This window comes from Alosa alosa, chromosome 12, assembly GCF_017589495.1.
Source record: "Alosa alosa isolate M-15738 ecotype Scorff River chromosome 12, AALO_Geno_1.1, whole genome shotgun sequence".
Taxonomy (NCBI): Eukaryota; Metazoa; Chordata; class Actinopteri; order Clupeiformes; family Clupeidae; genus Alosa; species Alosa alosa.
In genome coordinates, this window is record NC_063200.1 from 8,532,112 (window position 1) to 8,557,342 (window position 25,231).

Sequence of the window (25,231 nt, forward strand, 5' to 3'; positions counted from 1 at the left end):
CCCCCGCGTGCACGTCCTGCCGTCGTCCTCCAGGAAGAAGTCTTTCTCACACTCACACCTGTAGCCGCCCGGCGTGTTCACGCACATCTGAGAGCACAGCGTCTCGTTTGTGTTGGCGCACTCGTCCACATCTGGCACAGAGAGAGAGAGAGAGAGAGAGAGAGAGAGAGAGAGAGAGAGAGAGAGAGAGAGAGAGAGACGGAGAGATAGAGACAGAGAGATAGAGAAGGTAATGGGAGAACGGGAGATGGAGGGGGAGGGGGGGAGGAACAAAATGAGAAAAGATGAAAATGGGAAATGTCAATAGGTGAATATGAGAAAGGAGAGAGGGGTGGAGAAGAGAAGAGAAGAGAAAAGAAGAGAAGAGAAGAGAAGAGAAGAGAAGAAAGGAGAGAGGGGTGGAGAAGAGAAGAGAAGAGAAGAGAAGAGAAGAGAAGAGAAGAAAGGAGAGAGGGGTGGAGAAGAGAAGAGAAGAGAAAAGAAGAGAAGAGAAGAAAGGAGAGAGGGGTGGAGAAGAGAAGAGAAGAAAGGAGAGGGGTGGAGAAGAGAAGAGAAGAGAAGAGAAGAGAAGAGAAGAGAAGAAAGGAGAGAGGGGTGGAGAAGAGAAGAGAAGAGAAGAAAGGAGAGAGGGGTGGAGAGAGACAGCGAAGAGAAAAGAAGAGAAAGAGAAGAGAAGAAAGGAGAAGGCGGAGAACGAGAGCGGAGTACGGAGGGAGGGAGGAAGGGAGGAGGTGAGAACACAAAGATGGCTCTGTTCTCCCTGTTGTGCTCTAGAGTGTCTTTCGTGTGATGGGCCACTTGAAACAAAACCCCCTTTTGCAACATAACCACTTGATCCTGCGGCTTTGGTAGTGGACAGCGTGTTACACCGCTGCACAAACACACTACGCTGATATTAAAAACACCAGCTAAGAGCTGAACACAAACAGTCAAACACAGCAGGACATTGCTGATCAGTCACACTCACTCACACACTTGCTGCGACCCGGAGTACTCCAGAGATGGCGGCGAGCCACAAACACACACGCAACGCAGGCGCTTATAAACTACATCTCGAGCTGGCATTAGCTCTCAGCATTTATTGTTGGAAGGAGGAAGACATTTTTGTACAGTTTTGCTGAAATGAAACAGTTCAAAATGAAAAGTCATGTGAAAAGAATTCTCAGCTCTAAAGTGTTGTTGGCCTGCGGTTCTGCAGTAATGGTGGGGTCAGGTGTGGTTCTGCAGTACTGGTGGGGTCAGTGGTGGTTCTGCAGTAATGGTGGGGGTCAGGTCAGATGTGGTTCTGCTGTACTGGTGGGGGTCAGGTGTGGTTCTGCAGTACTGGTGGGGGTCAGGTGTGGTTCTGCAGTACTAGTGGGGTCAGGGGTGGTTCTGCAGTAATGGTGGGGTCAGTGATGGTTCTGCAGTACTGGTGGGGGTCAGGTGTGGTTCTGCAGTACTGGTGGGGTCAGGGGTGGTTCTGCAGTAATGGTGGGGTCAGGTCAGGTGTGGTTCTGCAGTAAGGTGTTGGGGGGGAGAGTGAAGAGCATGCGGCCTCACCAAGACAGTACGGCTTCTCCCGGTTCCGGTGACGCTCACGGTCATAGCGGTATCCTGGGTAACAGGTACACACCACACGGCCAAAGTGGTCCGTGCACTGCTGTTCACAAGGGGCGTCAGCACACACATCATAATCTGCACACACACACACACACACACACACACACACACACACACACACACACACACACGCAATCACACGAGGAAACATAGATTTACGTCATCTTGACAAAATACATTCCGTGAAATCATTTGCTTCCTTTATAAAAATAAATGGGAAACAATAATTTCACAAGGCTGAGAAAACAATCTGATAAAGCAGCCAGAGGTAGATTAAAAAATATTTTAAGATTTCAACATAGCGTGTGGTTACAGTAACTCAATTTCAATGGAACAGTATGTGTTTGAACTGAGTGACGGGATTCTCTTCTGGCTGTGATTTGTTTATTTTGGCTTCATACATGCAGTATATCACAACAATCTCAAAATATTCACAAGCGCTCCAAATACATTTACGTAAAGTGAGTGAAACAAAAAAAATAATGAACAAAAATAAAACATGCATGAAAGCGAGATTTTATGGCCAAGGGGTCGACTTTCACAGGGAAATGTATCATGCAGCCGGGCACATCCTTTCATATCCGTGCATGGAGAAATCTAACCCTTCAAATTTAGTGACAGGGGGTGTGCATTTCTCATCAGGAGCAAAGTGCAGGTAAGGACAGCTCCAACATCAGGGAAGGAGGGAGCGTGTTAGAGCTTCAACCACCTAGTCCCCTCTGGGTACGCATTTACTGTAAAATATGAAATTATTTGACCATAAAACGAAGCCCCTTCTGACTAATGTGGCATACTCCAGCTTTAAACTGGGTTGTGGGATATTACTGAAGCATATCACAGCATTTCTGAAAACACAAGGTTTGACATTAATGAGTAAAAACGTTTAGTGGTTTTCCCATATACTCCAAAAGAGCAAACTAGCTGTTTTATTTATTTATTAATTTATATGGCCCTGATCCCACTATAAAAAAAAAGCCACACTCATCAAATAATCATTAAGCTGGCTAGAACACTGGCAAGTTTTTGATAGGTATTTCCAGAGGTTAAAACAACAAGATTTCACAAAGCCCAGCCTCCTTCAGAACACCAATGGGACGTGGGAAAATGTTTCCAAAAATATCGAAGCAAGTTCAGCTGAAAGACATCCAAACTGGGTAAGAGAAGTTTCCATACCTTCAGGAATGCACTGTCCCAGCACAAACTTAAACCCTTCACAGCACTTCTTCCTGAAACAGCAGAAAAATAGACAACTATATTGAATCTACATAACAGAAACAAAACTACATTCGTGGCATAACAACAACACATACTGTAGAAACACAGGACTTCGATCATAAATAGAATTTCTTGACTTGTTTTATTTTGAGCTGTGCCTTGGGGCTTTCTCTCTCTCTCTGTAATGTGCTCCTTCTGCTGTTTTTGCAATTACCCCCGTATCAAAGCATAATGCAGACTTCATCTCCTGCTCTGGCCAAAGTGAAGGCCAGGCTTCAACATTCTCTGGCTCCCACTTGAGTGGTGCTCACCTCAGAGGTACCCCGTTAAATCACGGCCCTCAGTCGCTCCCCCATGAGCAGCCGTCACAGAGCAGACCCCCCACCCCCCCCACTCCGCCACTTCGCCTGCTTCCACCTTGAACTGGGGGAGAGCTGGGCTAGTGGGGGGTGGGGATGGGGGTGGAGCAGGGCCAGGGAAAGTGGTGACTCACCTCGGTACTATTCAAACCTCACTAGCAAATGTTTCATTTCACCCCGGTGTCTGTGAGAAGGTAGAAATGGCCAGCAGCAACAATACGCATGCTGAAAAAGTGCAAGAATGTTGTTTTGCACACAGCTCTCCATTTGCTCCAACTCCCTGCAGACCCGACCACTAGCAGCCCTGCCACTCCCACACTGAGACAGCCCCACAGCAGCCTCCAGCAGGAGGTGGAGGAGCAGCAGACACCAGAGGGAGTGAAGCAGAGAGGAGGACAGAGATGGAGGCGGAGGAGGTGAAGACTGATCGGAGCGTGTGCATGCAAATCTGTGCACATATTAAACAGCTTGGAGAGACTGCAGGGTGGCGTTTTCTCATCACTCCCTCTGCTACTAAGACACTCACCCTCTGCACTCGTGCCAACTAACGGCCATGACGCAGTGCAGGCCACAGAGCCCAAGGCAGTCTCCCACTTACACACGCACCCGCCTCCACGGGTCAGACTTACCTAGAACAGAGCGAGGGATGGAGAGAGAGGAAGAAAGAGAGAGAGAGAGAGAATAATAAAAGAATGACAAAGAGAGAGTAACATATCCCTCAGACACCCATTATCTTATCCATTTATCTTTCCATCTTGATTAGGTTAAACTCATGCATTTTGGTTGCTGGGAGGGCTACCAATGCAAAAACACAGAACTATAGGTCATAGTGTCATAGTCATGCTATCATAGTGGCACATGTGTGTGAGTCACTGGAAGAGACTGTACAAGTATGCACTTAGTCTCAGGATTCTGTCTCTAACAGTCCACAAACTCTCACCTGTGTTGGGCTGTTCATGAACATCATGCTCTGTGTTGCGTAGCCTAGGCTACGCCAAGGGAATCCATGGACCTGACTTGTTTGTTGTCTTTGTGCAAATGTGTTTGTGCGGCCTCTTGTGCTAGAATTGTTCATTGTGTTTGTTTATGTCTAAACTTACTGTGCTCCATTTCTTGTGTGAGATAGCCTAACGTTATGTCATGTGTGTTTTATGTACAATTGCCTAGTAACGGGTACGCTGGCATCTTTCGCTGCTCCGTCTGTCATGCTGCTTGTGTGTGGAGCGCTTTGGGTTGCAATCTGTTCATATAAAATGTGCTATACAAATAAAACTGGACTTGACTTGATTCCATCTTCCTGATCTTCACTGCTTTGTTACAATTATTGCAAAACCATAATGGTGCAGCTCAATACAGCTAGAGTTGTACAACACATATTCAAATTCACATTAAAGTAAAATCTTTTTTTTCACTCAACTAATCAGAATAGATTTACAGTGCATCCAACATGATCAGCCTCTACACTGGGCTGAATAACTGTATGCTGTTTAAAATATAAAACAGCTTGAAATAATGCCTCATTATACTGTAGGTGGTCTGATCCATATGAGAAAAGGTTTATACCTTCTTTGAAGTAATCCCATAAGCCACCCAACTGTGCGTTTACCTCTCGGGTCCCTAGATGGCGCTCTTTCAGCTCCACTCATTTCACCCACAGTGCAAACACATCTCTACTTTAAATAGTGTGACACATCCCTACTTTAAACCGTTTGATCTTATCAGTGGAATCACTGCCATATCAATGAAAGTTCAATTTGAGCAGTATGAGGAAAGACTTGGTAGTAGCGGTTTTACATATAAATCCAATTTAGTGTCACAGAATATTTTAAATACTTCGCTGGCTTGTGAAATTACCTCCTTGAGAAATGAAAACAGAGGAAAAACCTGAGAAATTACACAGCTCAAGTTGTAATTTAACAATGGCGAGCCTGATGCAAAACAGATTGTGCAAACTCATCAAATCAAAGTCAGCTGTTCTTATTTTACCAGTCTCTCACGTCTTCCGATGGCTTTAACAATCTCAAACTGTTTCTGCTCACAGAACAGTGTTAACAAGTGAAATCAAAACCCATTTCATGGAGAGGTAACTTTTCAAAAGCATCCAGCACTTGTCTTCTCTAAATGCTGCGTACATTTCTTCTCAACACCTCCAGGGGAGACCGATGCTGCTATGAATTTCCCACATAATCACTGATACATGCTGAATATTTACTGCTGCAGACGGGTGGCTAATGGACCTCCCCAGAACACTGTGGTTTTCTCCCACCCGCAAATTTAAATCTGCGCTCCTCAGATAATTCATCTGCCTCCCCCAGCACCCCACAGCTCCAGTGCCTCCCCCTCTCCTCCCCTGTGGCCTGGGACGTGTGGGAGCGCTGGGGAGGCTGCAGCAGCGGATGGATCCCCCACAGAAACAGCACAGCACCCAACGAGCGCCCTAATTCATTACTGATGGGTGGAACTCTCACTGGTAAAAATAAGCCCAGAGTGGCGTATCAGCTCTCCAGGGGAGGAGATAGGAGGAAGAACCAGCAAGAAAGAGAGAGGGAGGGAGGGAGGGAGGAGGGAGAGAGAGAGAGAGAGAGAAAGAGAGAGAGACTGACAAGGGGAGAGAAAGCTTTCCTCCAGTGGCTCACAAATCTACGGCCTACCACCTGGTGCTGAAGGGGTTGCATGCCTCATTATATGGATGTGTTCCCTCTCCCTCCCTCACCTTATCTATCATGCTGTCCTATTCTGTCCCTCTATTACACACACATTCACACTTTCCAAGGTTCCCTTGAAATATTTGAACACATCCGTACAGAGGCCCTCTGAGTGTCTCACAGCTGATTTACACAGTTTTCCCCTACATATCTTCTCCCAGGTGCAGCACAGAGAGCAGAGCACGCCATGAGCGAGCGTGCGTGTGTGCGCACACACACACACACACACACACACACACACACACAAACACACACACACACACACACAACACACACACCACACCACAGCACGCACGACGCATGAACGCACGCACGCACGCACATCCTTATCCTTATATCCACTTTAAATGCATGAAGGGCACATGTCAAATATAGACACAGCAAGCATATAAAAACGCAGTTTGGCATTCAGATATACTGAGGACATCCTGACATTGCATGAACACATATACACACACACACACACACACACACACACACACATACACACACAGAGAGAGAGAGAGAGAGAATCATGAATAGATGCTTTCGCTGGGTCTAACTGAGCCAGCCTCCACATGACCCAATCTCTCAATAACATCCCTGTAGGAGCTCAGTGTGCTTATAGCTAAGAGTGATCTTGGGAAAATAACTAGCCAGTAAAATGTCGCCAAGAAAACAAATAAATCACAACAGACTGTGGAACTCCATGAAAGACTATCCCGCACTGCCCATGGATCTACCCCTCTCTGCTTCAGTTTCCTAGAAATATTTTTGGTTTATATTTGTTGACTCAGCGAATTGTTTATGTTATAGTTTTGGGGCCACTGGTGACTTTGATTCTTTCAAGGCCTAATCTTTTTGAATTGAGATGCAAATATTATCAGAGAATACTACGAAAGATTGCACGCTGCAGAAAAAAGGGCTCCCTGTAAACAAACAGAGCGGCTGGTGCTCCCCCTTATTGCGCTGACTGACCTCACAGCTGGACAGACCTTCAGCGCATGTGGCCATTCATTTCAGAACAGATCGGATTGTTCTAGAATACCACCAAAAGGCCGTCCAGATCTCCGATCGCCAACTTCACACTTTTTTGGTTTTCAGAAAGGATATCATCATTTCTCTCTCAAGTCTCCGCATAAGTCTCAATAACAACCCCTCAGGTTTTATGGTCAGCCTCTGCACACTTGATAGTAGCACAATCTAACAATAAAAGGAAATGATTTTCATTTTAATAGAATTTTAATTTCAAATTTATTTCGTACATCACAAGAGAGAACATTTTGAAATGATTCTATCTAAATGGAATAGAATTCTACTATTTTGCAAAATAAGAAAAACAAACACAACTTTGCACAGGGAAGCAGAATGTGAACTTATTGCATAATGTTGTTACTCATTTTTCAAGGATAAGGCCAGAGAGTGTTATGACGTATGTGTTCTGGCGTCTTTTACATAGAAAGTGAAGCTGTTGAAAATGTTTCCATATTAGCATGCCTTTTGTCAGGGAGCGCTTGGCTGGCCTCTCTGACATTTCACAGACAGTGGTTTCCTCTGCCCTGAAACACCTCCACTCTGTCCATCCTGGGACATCACACCACACTGCAGTCTAATGTCCCCCATGTCTTTTGCAGGCTCCCTTTTTACAAGAAATTCATTGATAGAGATTTAGCATGGATGGTGAGTGATATATGGAGCCAGCTGCTGTTCTGGATGAAAATGGATGACACTGAAGCAGGATGTGAGGTGAAATACAGGCCCTTTGTCAAAACATGTCCTTGTATTACCTGCCGTGTGGAACCATTGCCGTGAACAGCATTAATAAGAATGTGTGAAAATTCACCAAAGACTCAGGTCAGAGTCCAGTTGCATGAGTGTACACTCTGGCTAACGGACACTGGTCAGGAGAGCCTGAACACAGGAGATGAGGTGAGGTCACATGTAAGGGGGAGACATTGATGGAAGGCAGCAGGGAAGAAAATGGCACAACACAACAAGCCTGATCAGACCCGGCTGCCAAATGGGACAAGCCAGATGTTTACTCAAGAACATGTGTGTGTGTTTGTGAGAGTGTGTGAAAGAGAGAGGAGAAAGGGGGTTGGTTTTGGTCTCAGGGGACTTGACACTTGAAAGTTGACATGGATTATCCCTGGTCAAAGCACTTAAAAAGGAGAAATAGCCGTTGTTGTTTTTTTTTCTCAGCAGTGGACGACAGCCAGGGCGAGAGAAACAAACAGAGGTAGCAAGCTGCATACCTCTGATCAGTTTAGTGAGTTTAGAACATCAACTCACACTAATAAGATGTGTAGATAAGATGCTTCACTGCACAGGTGCAAGGGAATGTTCTGAATAGATTTCTGCCAATACAACTCCCCACTGACCTGAAGACTGCAGTGATTTCACTCAGTTATGGAGACCAGGGCAGTGAGGTCCAGACATACACAAACACATGATCTAATCATTACTTGTCACCTTTTGACATATTGACCAAATCTGCCACCTAAACAAACCTTGTTTCCCCACAAACTGGAAATCAAGGGAGACAGTTGTTATATTCACCTCTAGTTTGACAGACACTGATGCCAGAGGGGAAAGCCCTTCAACAGGCTGCTGCAGGGTAGGAGGGAGAGACGGCCTAAAGACAGTCGTGAAGGTGATGGGTGGCAGGCTGGCTGAGGACACTGCCAAATGACCAGTACCACTGTCCACAGTACAAGTGAAAACTAAACAAAGCATGCAAAGTCCAACTGCTGGAGTGACACACACACACACACACACACACACACACAAAAAAATACGTTAGCACATTTGGGTACTAAAACACTACAAACTACAAACCCACTCTCCAACATTGCTTTTTTCTGCAAAGCCTACATGCCAGTCACAGGCAATTTGCAGCGGTGATTCCACCTGTGCTTTCTTTAATTTGTAGTTTATTTAATTTCTCACGCTGATCCATATCAAGTTACAGGGGCCCCATGAAAATGTAGACACCCATTAGAGTGACCTCGGCTACCCCAGCTAAACTAGCACTCCTCTAATTACCCTTATAAACATTCACAGGGCCTACACGGCATCAACACATCCAGCACAGCACAACCCACGTCTCCACACAGCCTAGCCATACACACACCACCCAAACATCACGCCAACCCACGTCTCCACACAGCCTAGCCATACAAACACCACGCCAACACCACCCCAACACGGTTCTCAACACAGCCTAGCCATACACACACCACGCCAACAGTTTTCAACACCCAGCTCAGCATCACAGTGTCATGATGCACCTGCCATGTCCAGTGTGTTCTTACAGCGAGTTAACAGGGAACACTGCCTGTGGAGGTACACATGTAAAGGTACACAAGCCATTACTGAAACAATGGTATGTTATCTACAATAGCTCCGTAATGTTCACATTCAGCCAGGTGTCCATAAGACCCCTCTTAACATGCAAGTATGCTATTCGATAATATTCATTCGATAATAAAGCTATTTTAACAAAAAAATGAACCAAGAAAAAAGGGATGATATGGTGATGCAATACCATGAGATAGCACAGCAATGTGCCCACATCACCCTAAAAGGCAGCGCTAGTCACATCTCCTCATACCTACCCAGAATGCACCTCTTCAGCAGGCTTCTCAACAGAGGGGGTCACTTGGGACAGAAGCAGCTGTGCTCCAAACATGTCCCAAAGCCTGGTCCCTCTGGGTAGGGTCTATTAACATGTGCTTAGTGACAGGGAAGCTCAATAACTATAATTTATCTGGGCTCGGAGCAGCAGGCACAGTGGCAGGTCTGAGGGGCAACAGATACATTAGACTTTACACTTGGAAGGGTTTAAAACAACACTGATGTGTCTCTGAGGAGTCATTCCACCACTCAAGTCTTACTATATCATTAGCAGCAAAGGGCTTCTTGGACAGTGATCCACTGTTACAGTTCTCTTTCTCTCTCTCTCTCTGTCTCACACACACACACACACACACACACACACACACACACACACACACACACACACACACACACACACACACACACACAGTGTAGATGGATTTCACATCATACATCACAAAGGGGCAAATAAACATGCAGTGGGGCATTCAGGCGTATATATACTGAGGACATCCTGCCTCTATGTGAACGTGCACACAGACAGAAAGAGAGAGAGATAATACATGTTGTGCACTCAGTAACAGTGTCAATAGAAACATATGCTCCTATTCCTCGTCATGCATGACACCCCTCAGTCTCTATTCTCTCTATTTCCCTATGTTGTGGGAACTCTGTGTGCTGTTGGGCTCTTCAGATAAATCCCAGGTCACCTCTGCAGACCTACGCCAGCTCTGATTACTGCCCTGATTGTCTGGGTGGCTTTGCCTGTGAGCTGAGGTGGTCTGATTGCCTTTAAAGCGCCACCCCGTGCCTCCGTGCCCTAATGCCTCTGCACATCTTGATAATGCACATTAGATTGAGAATGCTGCCCACACACCACATTGCTTAAATACCTCCACGCTGGTTCCAGATGTTTCACCCCCCACCCCACCCCCAACAGACACACACACACACACACACACACACACACACACACATACACCATCCCTTACTCATACCCCCCACATCTCTTTTAAGGGGTTTCCAGTTCATGTTCCCGTGGTGACAAAAAGGCCTGCTTTCTGCATTGCAGGCCCAGTGCTGGTGGCTTGCCAGGCCAGAAGTCACTGATTTAATTAGAATGCTCCAGTGTGGCCCAAAGGTGCTTGTTTTTGGTGTAGACTGCTTTGGATCCCTGCCCACCGGCGAGTGCACATTTGCCAAAGTAAAGACTGAGCTGTCAGCACATCCGATGCCTAGGAAATGATGAACACTGGCACGTACAATTGGTGCCTGAAGAGTGACTTGAACACTGGAGTTGAGATGTAAGGCATGCCCCAATGAGATGTCTGTGGCAGCTCAGTACGGAGCAGTAATACTAATGAAGCAGACATCATGCTGCATTGCTCGGATTTCTAATTAGAAACACCAATTCTTGTGAATACAAATGAATAACCACATTCCCATCTGGTAGATGTGTCCTTTTTATGGTCAATTTTCATGATCCAGTCTTGTGTCCTTCCAGGGAAGCCTTCTCTGGCCACTCTGCATGGAATATTTAAAGGGAAGTGCCCCCTTTCCAGTCCCCTGCTGCAACAGTTTTTTTTTCAGTTGTCATGAGTCAACTAAATCCAACAAAGTTGATCAACTGAGAAAAAATGCTCCTGAAAAAATGAGGCCTCCATTGTTTCCCAATCTGATGGCATGCACTGTTTACTGTAAACAAACGTCTGTCCAAAAGCAACAAATGGACCAGAAGTGTGTTTAAAAATGGAGAATCTGAAGCATGCCTTTGTCAGATGGGAAAAATAAAAAAAAGGAATCTCACTCTCTAGCATCCCCTCATTCTTTCAAAGTCACAAAAAGAGAGCATAGAGACAAACAAATGGAGTTCGGTTGGAGCTCGATGGCAGCATTTCCACAACTTCCTCTCCTCTTGCATAAGAAACAGTTTTTGTGAGTGTGTAACTCAGCAACGGTGAAGGACGTCACACAAATTAAAAAAAAAAAAACCTTTACACATAATCTCTACACAAATTCCTGGAGGTAAGCACAATTTGGACTTCATTGCAAGGACCCAAGCCCTACCACCAGTACAGCAGTTAACATTTGCATGGGTCAGGACCGCGATGTGTTATGATAGAGCATGTTATGTTTGGATATCCTGTTCAAATAATTCAGCATATGTAATCTATTAGAGGTCTCCACAACTTGTATGTCAAAATGCACCATGCTTGTATAAACATAAGTAGTCATCATGACAGAAGTGAATAAAGACCTTGTCAAACGTGTCTTACTTATACAAGTGATACAGCAACCTAACTGTCTAGAAAGTTCACTACAGTATTCCAAAAAGGAGAGAGTTAGTCTCGGAAAATACTAGTGTTTTGTCTCCAAAACAGAAAGCCATGAGGGAATACGTTTACAGGAAGACATAAATTATGACCTGAAGTACCTCTGAAAAATGCTCAGATTCCTTTTTTACTCTCCTGCTGCTCTCTTGTTCTCTTTCTATCACTCTTTCTCTCTCTCCATTTTGGAAGTTGTATTTGGAGTGATCGTCTGCCTTGCTAAAAATATCGTTGTCACGACAGCTACATTGAAGGAGAGCAGACACCCTGTGGCACAGCATCTTTTTCTGGCATATTTACTTACAAATTATTTCAGCACGGAAACCGTTGTGTTTTTCCATGACATTCTTGTAGCCTCCATCTTCTTTTATATTTACAAATACTTTTTCAGTTCATCTACCTTGGGGTCACTGGACACAAAGAATTGGGAGAGGATTATCTTGGGCAATTATAAAACAATTAGGCTTGATTATTTTAAGGCATGCAGAATAGAGAGAGCAGATTATCTTGAAATGGGATACACCTCAACAGGCCTCCTGTCATGGGGCTGCAATCCATTCTGGACCATGATTAGGTGCAACACTCTCTTGTGTTTTCAGAGGCCTGTACAGTCTAAAGGGATTCCTGAGGTTTGCACATGAATAATGGTAATCAGGAATCCAATCTATTCAGTGCAATTTACAGTGAGAAGACCAATACAATCCAAGTGGTCAATTTAGTATAAATGAAACCAGCGCAGTCATGGAGATGGAACAACACAGTGTTTTTACTGTCCACTCAGGAGAATACTGGCCGTGTGTGGAATGAGTTGAAGAATGATTCTGTGGCTGGTGTCATCACTCGGCTATAACAGTGCATTTTACACGTCTCCCGACATAGAACCACATATATGTGGTCACCATAAAGAGATGCATTTTACAGACCTATCATTCTCTCTCAAGCATGCACACTTTATTAAAATATACTTTAATGTGCACATGAAGAGAGAGAGGGTAAGACACCTCAGAAGTGCACACACGCACCAGGCAAAATATGCAGTGATAGAAAGAAAGCACCAGAATGAATGAACAAAGAGGGGCAGATGTGTGTGTGTGTGTGTGTGTGTGTGTGTGTGTGTGTGTGTGTGTGTGTGTTTGTGTGCTTCCCTAGCCCAGCAGGACATCAGTGAAAAAGGCATGGTCTGAGTTTGTGTGGGCTCCCTGCCTGCGCTGGCCCTCTGTCTGTCTGTGTGACCAGTGCAGGAGGGCGATATCAAACTCTCCTCTACAAATACTGTAAGGCAGCTGCAGCAAAGCAGGCATGCACACATAAACACACACACACACACACACACACACACACACACACACACACACACACACACACACACACACACACACACACACCACACACACATACACACACACACTTGCACGCAGTGCAGATCATTGGCATTTGTCAAATGCTCACGACAATGGCAGCACATGGCACTATGTACAAACATACATGTACTCATGCAACAACTGATTTTACTGCTTCAGACAGCTTAAGACCAAATAGACATATGCTCACTAAAACAATCACAGCAGGCCAGCAACTGGACAGCTTTACCTCCCACAGATCCAACGATAGGGGGGGCATTAACTTCAACGAAATAAGGTCATACTTTATTAAGGCATAAATTTGTAGACTTGGAGCCTTCGCATACACGAGCCTTTAGATTCCACCAACAGCAATTCTTCATCCAAAGCTCATTTAGCAAGTGTAATCCCTACATGACAGAGTAGACAGTTCTCCTCTGTAAGTAGTAATGGCTACCCATGGCTCAAACACTGCCCAAACTCACCACTATATTATTCTGACAAGTTTAATGGATCCCTAACAATTTCCCGGGAAGCGCTCCTGGCTCCAACACAAACAGTGCCCGACCCGTGTATTGAATTTGGGCCGAGGCTCTGCTTCATTTAATTCCGTGGGACACACTACCTTCGTTTCCCATGTTTTGACGCATACATTATTTAAGTGAAGCGTTGCCAGAGGTTTAAGAAATTGCATCAATTGTCGAGTCATAAAAATGGGCTGTGGACATCCCTTGGTAACACAGTGCAGACTTGTTAAGGGTGGAGGTGGGGGTGGGGAGTGTCTGGGGGCCTGCCACCCCCAAAATCAGGGTGTTCACACCATTCCTCACACTCATTGGAAACAGACTCCAAAGTCGCTGACATAATCACCCTCGGACCCGACGTACATGCATACATACGTGTGTGTGCATGCGAGAGAGTATGGTAGGGGGGGAAGAAGGGGACAATGGGGAGCCTGACAATGGGGAGCCTGTTATTTATTTCATTCTGGTTGTGAGGTCTTGTTTTGCATGGGTGTGATTCCCCAGGAGAGGCCATGAAAGGGTTGGCACGGTAACGAGCAGGAATTTATTAATCTCGCTCGCGCTGCTGTCATGTTCCTGCGGCTGTGTTTGCGCCCTATCTTGACAACGGCGTGGATGTTGATGTGATTCAACAGGAGACATCCTGACGAGCACATGGTCGGGGTTAGATGCACTGGTGGGTCTCCTCTGGGCTGGAACAAACAGAGGTTTTAATACGGGCCAATCTCCCTCTCCATCCCTCCATCTGAAATCCCCCCATCTTTTTATCACTCAGATCTCAATATCATGAAGCCATCTCTTCAAGCCTACAAACATGACCAGCAATTAAAGTCAATTCAGTCAAGATGTGGACCACCGTCTCCAGAAGGATCTGTTTTAAAACCCCTCATCTGTCCCGAAATGGAAGGAAAACAGTCCGCTGCTCAAAAACGTTCTCTACCGCTCCGGTCTCCATGGCGACATTAAAGATCTGGATGCCTGGCTGAAAAAAAATGTCTGGCACTAATATGCCCCAAATGAGAGGAAGTGCGAGGTGCTCTCACATACACAGACAAAGACCCGCTTAAAAAATGTCGGCATCTGATGTCTCTCATCCTGACAAGCCAGGAAATTACAGAGAGCATGCCTGTCCATAAGTTGTTATGCAGCTCCTCTTGACCAAGACATCCTCTGTGTGCCTCTTACACCTCTAACTCAAACCATACAGCCCTGGCCCTGGGCCAGACGCACAAATCACTTAGGAGCAGTGGGTTACTACGAGTACCCAAGCGCTCAATGCCTAGAAACATCCAGAGACATGGACGCTGTCCAGGATGTGCTAAAACGGCTTGTCCATGGGGTAGGACTCAATAGATAAAGTATTAAAGGAATATATTATTTAACGGTCCATTGTGCATCATTCTATGGCAGAGGAAACACTTTTTCATAGCTAAAGGTGAAGTAAAAAAAATTGATTTGTATGGTGGTGATTCTCTCTCTTGACATATAAAAGTGTGTAAACTCATCAGAGTCAAAGAAGAACGGTTAATACAGCCAAACTACAGCAACTTAGACAACTCGTCATCCAAAGATCTGAGTGCGCTCCTTAGTGCAAGTCATGTTTTCGATCCTAGCACTCACCAGCCGTCTTGAACTGTAACTGTTAAAAACAGCTTGGCTAGGATGGCTAGACGGACATGCAGTTCCACCCCAACCTCCCTACCCCTAGAAGAGCAGCCCCTCTATGTCAGTGAGTCATAATCAACAACGATTGGATCTGACTGACAAAAATATTAAAATTCAAAAGCATACCTCAAAAATTACAATGGGGGCACAATGTCAGCCATGCCAAAGAGCACTAACAGTGAAGTTGGCTTCCAAATATTTTATTAATCTTGAATGGCCAGATGTTTGCAATAGAAAATGATTGGTATGGCTATGCTTAATGGTGCAGGGGAACATTTCCTTTGGCATGTTAAGGTCCTGCTGGACTGATAAATTATTGTCTTCTGGTTCCTAATGGGAGAATAAATTAAGAGTCAGAATGACCAAAAAGTGTGTACAAAGACAGACAAAAACAAAAATGAGCTCCAGCAGTGAAATATACTGAGTGAAATATACCTTGTGATCCCAAGTGTAGGAATACGGTTGTAACCAGCACAAAGGCAATGTTGTCTTTAGGTGTGTGTTCTATGCTTCACATGAACTCCAACTGATGACCCAAAAAACCTGGTCTTCAGTCTTTTCAGGTACTTTTCCAGGAAGGGCAATTCCAGCATTTTAAAAATAAAGATAACACCAAAAACTATAAAAACGGCTGGAGAGATGGCACATTCTTTGTAAATGTTCTCCATTATGAACTATTTTGAAACTGAACCTTTCCTAAGCATGAGTGATTTAAAAACCCACCAGGATGCCCATTACTAGAGCACACAGCTCAGTCAACATGTCAGCAACCTGTGATGTTGTTTATAGGAGATAAACAAATGCGTGACTGGCTCTCTTTTACAAATGTTACCTCTATGAAGAAAGAGGCAGAGAGAGGGAAGGAAAGAGAGAGAGAGCAATATAGAGAAAGGGGGGAGAGAGAGAGCAATACAGGGAGGGGGAGAGAGAGAGAGAGAGAGAGAGAGAGAGCGGTACAGAGAGAGGGGGAAGGAGCACCATGAAGTTTCCATGTGGGGGGCAAGGGAGCTAGGATGGGGGAACAGCTTGTTACTAGCAGTGTCTGAACCACATGTGGCTTCACTGTTCTCCCCAAATGTAAACCTTGTTGTTTTGTTTTGCCTAAAATCCTGACCATCCATTTATTGCTCTTGGCAATGGTGCTGCTCAGGTAAACACACAGACGATTACACAAAAGAGCATGGGCCACAGGCCAGTCCAATGGTTGCATATTGTATTCCTCTTTAACCCCCTTGTAACACCCCCCCCTTCTCTCTCTCTCTCTCTCTCTCTACACAAATACAGAAAAATGCCACCCAATTGGACGCTGCATACATAAATATTTTGTAAAAAACAGGAAATTAAGCTTAATCATTCTCTGGACCATAAAGCCAAACGACTTAACTGCCAAACATAACGATCAAACTAACAACTCACTTCAGCAGTGATTTTGTTTTTCTTTTTTCCTTGGGGGTGATGTGGTTGGGTGGAGTACATTGGCATCTGACACAATCTCAGACAGGTTATTCTTCCTAAACACATATACATATGTGTATACCCAACACCGCCCTGTGGAACTGCACTGTGACTGCGCAGCCTAACGTGTTGCTGCTTCACATCAAGCCTGATATACTTGAAATTACTGCATACTGCATATCAATGTAAATATACAGGTCACACAAGCACAAGTTTAAACTTCATGTAACTGTTAAGACTATATAAATATACAACACAACTACCTCTATTTTTTTTATATATATATGTCCTATATTTCTATTTTGATACATACATGTTCTATATTTCAGTCTTGCACTTTAATTTAATGTTTATTGTCTATGGCTATGTCTATAGTATGTCTATGTCTGTATTTAAAGCATGTCTATGTCTGCATGGGAAAGTAAGAAACGAAATTTCAATTCTTTGTATGACCAGTGCATGTAAAGAAATTGACAATAAAAGCCGACTTGACTTGACTTGACACATATGAGCAGAGAGAGACTCTCTGATGATAAATAATCAGACGATGAATAATCACAAGTGTGGGCAATCTGTGAGCTCCGACTGCTTGAGGTCAGTGGAGACACCACAGCCTGGATGAGTAGGTTCAAAGTCATATCTCACCAGATAATATGAGGAGAAAGTGAACTGAATGTGTTTACTGTCTGGAACATGATGTAGCTTTGAGGAACTGACTGACTTGCAAGTTCAGTCACATCCTTGTTGGCTATAACAAAGGAGTAAGAACGTCTCTACAATATGAATTGTTATCAAGTGCCCAATATATCTCTTTGTCAGGCATTTAGAAACCAAACATTGACAACCTCAACATGTGTGGTAAAGTAATGAAATATGAAAAGATAATGTGCCCTACTGAAAAAACACACATTATTGAGTCTGATTAGTGCATTGATTACAGTACAGGTATAGTCACCAACATTTTCGATGTGAAGTGCAACTGATATGCTCAGTATATTTTTGCCAGTCCCCATTACAAGTTCTCAAAATATCCTAACTGTGGCAAACTGTTCTCAGAAAATAAGCCGCTTGGCAGAACAAATGCAATCTATACCTTAGCAAGTAGCAACAGGTGCAGGAAAGATGGCGCCTGCCCAAGTAAAGACAATTACATGCCAACGCGCAGGTTGATTTCCTCAAAAGGCCAAATGTTCTCAATACCTGCACCACACCTAAGCCCCACTGTCATGGCTTTTGTGGCAACTCTGTGCTCCTTTTTAAACTGAAGCCCATAATGGAACACTAATGGGACTTCAAACTGTGCAGTTTGTAAACGATTGTTTCAGCCATTACAATCTGTGTGAAAACTCTGCCATGGCAGGACTGTAGTGTGACATGGTTATGACCAAGAACAGAGTTTATGTCTGAGCAACGTCTTAAATGACCACAGTCTGCCCGGTCTTTTTAGGGCAATCACTGCTCAGACATGTCTGAGGGAGACCGAATACGTGTGTGTTACCCAAGATTCTAATGAATCATAAACTTGAATCTTTAGAGTTGCACAAAATGCAAATGAACAAACCTACCATTTTTTAAGATGTACTGTATGCAGAACAAGGCAGAGATAGTTTCTTAATGGGCTTTAAAGGATCACGTCACTTTTTGGGAAATGAGCTTATTTGCTGTGTACCCCAGAGTTGGATAACAGAATACAAACCTTTGTGTTCTCTGTGTAAGTAATAACCCAGTCTGACACCCACGTTGTTAGCCTCACTTGGCATAATGCACTGGAAGTAGGTTACACAAGTTAGTCTATAACTCCCAAAAATTACAAAATAAATAATGTAACAACTCCAAAATGTTCTTGTTTACTTCTGCTCTATGTTGCCTTTACCACGAGTAGAAATAACAATGCAAAATGAAGCAGCAATTTGCTAAGCAGATACTTGCTACGTAGGAGCTATGATTTCCCTCATCCACCAGGATAACCAGTGACCAGAGAGGATGTTACAGTTTTGAAATTGAATTGGCAGTGGTAGAGCTTGATGAAGCAACAACACACGGTAATAGCAATGGCAGCTACTAGAATCATCAAGAAATACATCAAAGAATTGCAGCTGGAAGAGTGTGTACATTTCTACAGCAAAGGTAAATACAATCGAGGAACATTTGTCTGTATGTGTGTCTGTTTATGTGCCTCTAACTGTTTGTCCATATAACTGACTTCACACTTGGCAGGTGTCTAGCTAAATGCACAAGTGTAGTATCGAGTTTGACAAAATGATAAAGATATGGTAAATGAATAAACTATGGACCCTTTCAAGAGAGTTCCATTATCAGCATCATAGTTGGCCCCACAAGACTTCCTTTTTAACATTCCATATGTTATCTTAATGCAGAGGAAGTAGATTGGGGCCCAAATAGAACGTTCAAGCATTGTTTTTGTTTACCTTGTTGAAAGGGTCCATTGTCTCTGGCTACCCTGCCATTCCCCACCTGCTCTCCCTTCCCTCTCCACAACACTCACTGAGCCCCTACACACAGTAGCACAAGTGAGTATCCAGTATGAAGTGAAACATGAAACATCTGGGAATCAGCGGATCTTGACCTCAACAACATGCAGTGTTGCCACAGTTACCTTGAAAAAGAAATCTGATAACTGATTACTCCTTTAAAAAGTAACTTAGTTACTTTACTGATTACTTGATTTTAAAAGTAACTAAGTTAGATTACAAGTTACTTTATTAGTTACTTTCAGCAGCTGCCGACAACACCCCCACCGCCTCAACATAAAAATGATAACCGGTTTTGCCAATACTCACTATACTGGAAGTGCATTTTAATAATGTATAGCAGACATCCCAACCTAACCTACTGTACTTAGATACTGAAATGCAGATGTTTGTTCAATGATGTCTAGTCAGTACACCAAATAAGGAAGGCCTATTGATAGAAATTGTGATAGTAAAATATCACCTCAACAAGTCTTTTGCAATCATTTAACCCGCCGTGAGCAATGCTAAAGTCACTGTTACAAACAGTGCAGTGTGCAATACTATCATTATGTTTTACTCTTATGTGACAATTGGGTACACTTTTGTGTAGTCTGATGTGAAATGGGTCTTAAATGTTCCTTTTTGAGGGGCATTGACTCTGCCATGACGCTCCTGTTCCTAGATACACTAACTGAACTGATTAATTAAGTTCGGGAGAAAAAAGCCCACCTACACTGAAAACTGATTGGTTTTTTAGCAAAACAGACCAGGATGCTCTGTCTTGGATGCGCTTGCAGGCACACACGCACCACTCCTCTCTCTCTCCCTCTCCGTTGTGTGCGCGTTAAACTTACAGTACATGCACACGCGTATGGCAAGCCGATTGAGCATTTATTCTGATATCTTGATATCAGGCATAATTGTCATGTACATGTAAGCCATTTTTGTCAATTAGTTAACTAGTGAGCCATGTTTGTGTGAACTAGTTAACTAGCGAACATCAAGTAGTTAAGCAGCAGGAGATCATGTGGAGACCAGTGTTCAATTCCTTAGAAGTGCATGAAGTTTTTTCTTGATCTTTGAGCTTTTAATTACTTTTGAAACCATGTGCAGTTAATGTGTACAATCTTTTGTTTTCAGTTATTAATCAGAAAAGCGTGACAGAATGGATACATATATGTCTGTGGTTGCCTAGCAACAAAACGTTTCAGTAACATGAATATTGATGATAGCATTGCTGACGTGGCAAGACTAGCTCAAGTAGTTAAGCAGCAGGAGATCATGTGGGAGACCAGTGTTCAATTCCTTAGAAGTGCATGAAGTTTTTTCTTGATCTTTGAGCTTTTAATTACTTTTGAAACCATGTGCAGTTAATGTGTACAATCTTTTGTTTTCAGTTATTAATCAGAAAAGCGTGACAGAATGGATACATATATGTCTGTGGTTGCCTAGCAACAAAACGTTTCAGTAACATGAATATTGATGATAGCATTGCTGACGTGGCAAGACTAGCTCAAGTAGTTAAGCAGCAGGAGATCATGTGGGAGACCAGTGTTCAATTCCTTAGAAGTGCATGAAGTTTTTTCTTGATCTTTGAGCTTTTAATTACTTTTGAAACCATGTGCAGTTAATGTGTACAATCTTTTGTTTTCAGTTATTAATCAGAAAAGCGTGACAGAATGGATACATATATGTCTGTGGTTGCCTAGCAACAAAACGTTTCAGTAACATGAATATTGATGATAGCATTGCTGACGTGGCAAGACTAGCTCAAGTAGTTAAGCAGCAGGAGATCATGTGGAGACCAGTGTTCAATTCCTTAGAAGTGCATGAAGTTTTTTTCTTGAGCTTTTAATTACTTTTGAAACCATGTGCAGTTAATGTGTACAATCTTTTGTTTTTCAGTTATTAATCAGAAAAGCGTGACAGAATGGATACATATATGTCTGTGGTTGCCTAGCAACAAAACGTTTCAGTAACATGAATATTGATGACAGTTAATGTCTACAATCTTTAGTTTTTCAGTTATTAGTCTGAAAATCACGATAAAACTGGAGGCATTTGTATATGGTTGCCTAGCAACAAAACGTTTCAGTAACATGAATATTGATGATAGCATTGCTGACGTGGCAAGACTAGCTCAAGTAGTTAAGCAGCAGGAGATCATGTGGGAGACCAGTGTTCAATTCCTTAGAAGTGCATGAAGTTTTTTTTTGATCTTTGAGCTTTTAATTTTTTTGAAACCATGTGCAGTTAATGTGTACAATCTTTTGTTTTTCAGTTATTAATCAGAAAAGCGTGACAGAATGGATACATATATGTCTGTGGTTGCCTAGCAACAATAAACAAAGAATAATATTAAAATCGATCCCTTGAATCTTTGGTGTGGATCACTAAGAGCTCACTTGTTAAAGCATGGGGTTTCCCTGTTATTATTAAAAACCATTTTGACAGAATATGAGATACTGCATACTGCAGGCTCTGCTTTACTATCTATACTGAAGTACCGTTGCAGAGCAGTGTGTCACTTTAGCCACTAGGGGCACCCATTAGGACCTGATCGCGAGGCTATGAACAGTAAATTTACTTTTAGACTGGGTGGGACTCTTACATAATACCCAATAGGAGTCTTCTACCCACCCTCTCATTAGAATTTGCATAATAGCCGTTTCAGGCACTAGTTAACTAGTGAGCTGCTTCACTGCCACACATGCAAACTAGTGAGACTTCAATTGTTCCACTAGTTAACTAGTGGACAAAAACGGTCAGCTTGTTTCTCTTTTTTGGGTGTAACTAGTTAACTAGTGAACAAAATATACATGCCACTAGTTAACTAGTAAGGCCTACAACACCCTCACTAGTAAACTAGAGGGTATTTTTGCCTTTACATGTTAACAATTTTGACCACTTTTGGGAGCATCTCACTAGTTAACTAGTGGGCATTTGTGTCTTCACTGTTAAAGTGAGCAGTTCTGCCTTCACTAGTTTACATGTAAGTGTCACATTGAAGCCACTAGTTTACTAGGTTTTTGGCCAGTTGTTAACAGATTTTTTTTTTTTTCTTTTTTGTTTTGTTCTATTTGGACATGTCCAAATTTCCGCTGACTAGTGTGAATTTAGGCAAGGATGTCCAAATTCCCCCGACACTGTAAGACCGGGTACACAAAGCGTGGTGGGCATGTAACCCCACATGGATAGCATGGAACCTCCTGTTTTCGTTTTGATCTGTAGCCCCCCCGCTGGACTGGACCCCCCCGAAATGAGGGTAGGGCAGACACAGTTTTCTGTGAATATCTCGAGAACCGTAGGGTTTAGGAGGACCATTTTTTTTTGGTATGTTGATCTCAAAGGGCAATGTCAACCCATTCCATAACCACTCATTTCATGTATAGTGCCACCTAGTTAAACACAAAAAAGTAAAAATGAGGTGTTGTAATCACAGGTATCTGTGACCTAACATAGTCAAAACTGCACGAAATTGGAAGTGTAGGATCATTATGACACCCTCTGAATGCATGCCAAGTTTCGTGGAATTCCGTTCATGGGGGGCCACACAATAAATTAATTTATGTTACTATACACCAACTGGCCTGTAGGTGGCCGGAGACAGTTTTCTGTAAATATCTCGAGAACCGTAGGGCCTAGGAGGTCCACCTTTTTTTTGTATGTTGGTCTTAAGGGGGCATGTCAACCTATCCCATTACCACTTATTTTCTGTATAGCGCCACCTAGTTAAAAATTAAAAAGCAAAACATTAGGTGTTTTCATCACAATATCTCTGGCTGACATGGTCAAAACTGCACGAAATTGAAAGTGTAGGATCATTATGACACCCTCCGAATGCATGCCAAGTTTCGTGGACTTTCGTTCATGGGGGGCCTTACAATAAAATAATGTATGTGTACATTTAGTGACCGTGACACCAACAAGGATTCCCGGACACTGAAAGACCGGGTACCGCGAAACTTGGTGGGCATGTAACCCCACATGGATAGCATGGAAACATCGCTTTTCGTTTTGATCTGTAGCTCCCCCGCTGGACTGCACCCCCCGAAAGGAGGGTAGGGCAGACACAGTTTTCTGTGAATATCTTAAGAACCGTAGGGCCTAGGATGACCAATTTTTTGCGTTTGTTTGCCTCCAGGGGTCATGTAAACCCATTCCATATGCACACATGTGCATAAACACACGCACACACATACATTCACAGTAATCCTACAGTACGTATGACACATACTCACACAGTAGACATATATACGCATGCATGCACATGCACACACACACAGGCACATAAACATGTACACGCACACATGCACACAATTCAAGAATTTCTCAGAATTATGAACAGGCAAGATGGGGGTGGGGTTGTATAAAATGTATATTACATGTGAAATCTATGAACTAATCATGTTTTGGTACTTGTTGTCTAGCAGATACCAGTGAGAATTGAGTGTGCATAATGCAATTCAGTGAGACAGTTAGAATCATATATGCCTTTCAGCGTGACTTATTTTTGTGGAAAACATGTGCTGGACTGGGCGGCGGTCATATTTTGTACCGCTCTGCGGTACATCTAGTTTACTAGTATACATTTATGACCTCACTAGTTAACTAGTTTGGACAAAGGATGCATCCACTAGTTAACTAGTGAGCCTGCTGCCATCACCTAGCTAGCTAGTAAGCCATTTATGGTTCACTAGTTAACTACTGACATTGACCTACTCCAACTAGTTAACTAGTGAGGAGTTTTGCCTTCACTAGTAAACATGTGCACATTTTTGGCTGTCACTAGTTAACTAGTGAGACCCAAAAGACTTCAACTAGCTGACTGGTATGCATTTTGGCCTTTACTAGTTAACTAGTGGACATTTGTGGCTCTCACTAGTTAACTAGTGAAGCTAATATGTGTTCACTAGTTAACTAGTGGGCATTTATGCTGTCACTAGTTAACTAGTGTGCACAAACATGGCTCACTAGTTAACTAGTTGACAAAAATGGCTTGCATGTTGGCCTGATATCAAGATATCAGAATAAATGTTCAAGCGGCTGGCCAAATTACATAGAAGTTAACAAGTGGGAATTTGACATTCAGTAGTCAGCTAGTAAACATTTTTGTACCTTACTAGTTGACTAGTAAAATATAGAAGTCTTTAAACTAGTTTCAGTGTCCACTAGTTAAATAGTGAACATGCTGAGCATTACTAGTTAACTAGTAAGATATGAAACATATTAACTAGTTAACTAAAGAGAATTTGGGCCTTACTAGTTAACTAGTGACCATTTTGGCTGTCATTAGTTAACTAGTTCACACAGAAATGGCTCACTAGTTAACTAGTGGACAGAAATGGCTTGCATGTACATGACAATTATGCCTGATATCAAGATATTTGAATAAATGCTCAATCGGCTTGCCATACACGCGAAGTCCGGTCTGGCTTGCGTGCTCTTCTTCGCTCTAGGTTCCGGGAGATTTTATGTAATTTGCAGGCGTCAGGATATCAATATGTGGGAGACTCCCAAAACTTCGGGAGACTTGGGATGTCTAGCTAGACAGCACTTTGTCGCCAGCACAGAATGTACAACGTGTTGTCATGTTTAGCTAGCCTGGCGAGCCAGACCCACATTAAAATGTAGGGTCTGGGCACTCACCGTTCGCAGTGCTCAGTCCGAGGGGCGGGATAATCAGTTGTCTTTCAAATTCTCTCTGCACGCAATAGGATATTTGTTTTCAAGTAGCAGGGAATTCAAGTCAAACCGTTGCAACTCTGCCATCAATCATTATGTTAAGCCCACCAAACGACTCTATACACGATTTCAATGTCCTGATTAAGTTTCGATTTCTGGAGCTCACAAGACAACGGAGAGTTGCTAGACTAGCCCTGGCAGCAAATGTAATTTGCTGCCGCTAGGGGCACGTCTAGATTTCTAGGATAATGTTTAGCTGACACAAACTCAAAATAATGAC

General features: G+C 43.3%; 1 protein-coding gene across 1 annotated transcript in view; it reads right to left on the minus strand.

Moving 5' to 3' along the window:
* The window catches only part of ccbe1 (collagen and calcium binding EGF domains 1), a 44,721-nt gene that overhangs the window by 11,797 nt on the left and 7,693 nt on the right, over positions 1–25,231 (minus strand). Inside the window, exons 3-5 of the mRNA XM_048258167.1 lie at positions 2,776–2,828; positions 1,543–1,677; positions 1–131 (exon numbers count right to left, since the gene is read on the minus strand). The exon at positions 1–131 is cut by the window's left edge and continues 7 nt beyond it. Of these exons, the coding sequence (XP_048114124.1) occupies positions 1–131; positions 1,543–1,677; positions 2,776–2,828 (319 nt within the window). The remainder of the gene's footprint in view (positions 132–1,542; positions 1,678–2,775; positions 2,829–25,231) is intronic.